The sequence below is a fragment of the Aptenodytes forsteri genome, unplaced genomic scaffold (genome assembly GCF_000699145.1).
Source record: "Aptenodytes forsteri isolate BGI_AS27 unplaced genomic scaffold, ASM69914v1 Scaffold7, whole genome shotgun sequence".
Taxonomy (NCBI): Eukaryota; Metazoa; Chordata; class Aves; order Sphenisciformes; family Spheniscidae; genus Aptenodytes; species Aptenodytes forsteri.
Window position 1 is genome coordinate 1,455,549 of NW_008795919.1, and position 1,920 is coordinate 1,457,468.

The following is a 1,920-nucleotide window of genomic DNA, read 5'->3' on the forward strand; positions in this document are numbered from 1 at the left end:
AGAGGGGTAGGGGGGGCGGGGGGGGGAGGGGCGGAGAAAACACATTGAAATAATTTTCTGGAGAAAAAATTTTCCAGAATTCAAACCCCAGAAATCTGCTTTAGTGCAACACTTCACATCTTTCTTGTCTTCTTTCCCACACCATTTTCCGGGGTGAGGAGCAGGTTTGCAGAAATCCAGTGGCAATGTCATGACCGACAAGTATTTCCTTAATTTCCACAGCCAAGTGACCTCTATTACAGCCTAGGATGTGGGCCAGGCTTTGATGTGTAGATAAGCTCTGAAAATGTTTCCATTACCAAAAGAAAAGCAAGCAGGCACCAGGCTTGGAACTGGCCAGAGCTAATTGCTGTGCTTAGGAAAGGTAAAGCCGCCCTGATGCACCGGGAACGGTGCCTGCTGCTGCCGCAGTTATTCTTTTCACGTGTCTCAAATCTCCCCTAATCTTTTCCCGTTGACTGAGAAAATCTCTGTGTTGGTGGATCCTGGCGCTACGGGTGTCTGTGCTCCCAAGGCCTGGCTCAGCTCGCTGAATGCCCAGGCTGGGGGCCGGGCTGGCAGACCTCGGGGACCCCCCTGCCTCCTCCTCAGCGCCATGCCGGGGCACACAGCCTCATGCCATGGGCCAGTTCTGCTCCCATCCCAGACGGGATCCATTCTCATCCCAGGAAATTGCCCGTACAGATCTGTTCCTGACTGGAATGTTCAACTTTAGGCAGATTTGGTTAAAATTTGCCCAAGGTGTCAAGGCCCTTTCCTCCGCCCCTCGCATTTCTCATCATAGTCCCATGTACGTGCGACTGCCAAGTATTTCCTTCATTTCAAGCTTCCCAAAAAAAAGAGTTTGTCAGGTTTATTCTTTCTCACCCGTTCCCAGCGTCACGTGGGAAGCAACACCCTGCCTGGGCCAGCCTCAAGGAGTTATTTACGCTCACTTCTGCGCTTTAAGTACCGAGCTGCGGTGGGCATGTAATCTGGCTCTCCTCAACTTTGTAGTCTCTCAGCCCATTAGTTTCTTTCTTATATCCGTTTGCAAAAGACCTCTATAAATTCTTTAAATGTCAAGTGGTTACGGCCTATTCCCAGCTGGACTGACTTATTTGGATGTAACTGAGGTTGCGTTTCCCTTGCAGCTATCAGTCTTTCCTCCATCCTCAGCGCTTTTTTTCTTTTCTGGTGAGTTTTTCTCTGCCTTGCTGGACATGGGAGCTGAGCCAGTGAGCACCGCAGGCATGTCTTAACCCATACACAAATCACCTCTTTGGTCTCTCAAGTACATGTCCAAGAGTTTTCTTCTTAATCCAAAAGGATTAAAGGTCTCCCAAGGCCCTGGACTCGAGGGATGGGGTGGAGGGATTATCCTCAGTCTTGGCTCGCTCTGTCGCCATCCTCTCGGCTGAGCCCAGGTGGGACTGACTGAATCCCACGGTGCTTTCAAGGCCACTGGGAAGTGAGGCAGTGGGAGGTTTGAATCCAGCTCCTAAAAAACCCCCACAGTAGGTCATCACAAAACAACGCTGCTGGAGCCGACGGCAATTGCTGGTCTTGTTGACACCCTCTCTGGAGGGATGGATGGAGTAAGGCTTGAATTAGTACCCTGGGCTCTGGCCAAGGTCTTGCCTCAAGACGGTCCTGCTGATGTGGTGGCCCAGGAAGCCACTGTGGCCATGTTTAAATAAAACCATTTCTAGAGAAGGGCACTCTTGCAAGTACAGATCCAAGCAGCGCTGAAGCCCCTGGCTTTAACACCCTGAGGGCATCATGCACCAGGCACGCTCCTCCGTCCGCCGCCACCCCCAGTAAAGCTCCATGTCTCCTCTCTCCACAGACATGCCACCGCTGCTGCCGATGGACCTCAAAGGGGAGCCAGGACCGCCAGGGAAGCCCGGCCCGCGCGGACCCCCCGGGCCCCCTGGCTAC

General features: G+C 52.7%; 1 protein-coding gene across 1 annotated transcript in view; it reads left to right on the plus strand.

Moving 5' to 3' along the window:
* Window positions 1–1,828: 1,828 nt before the first annotated feature.
* Window positions 1,829–1,920, plus strand: part of COL8A2 (collagen type VIII alpha 2 chain) — a 2,325-nt gene continuing 2,233 nt past the window's right edge. Inside the window, 1 exon segment of the mRNA XM_009284739.2 lies at window positions 1,829–1,889. Coding sequence (XP_009283014.2) covers window positions 1,831–1,889 — 59 coding nt within the window. The 5' untranslated portion in view covers window positions 1,829–1,830.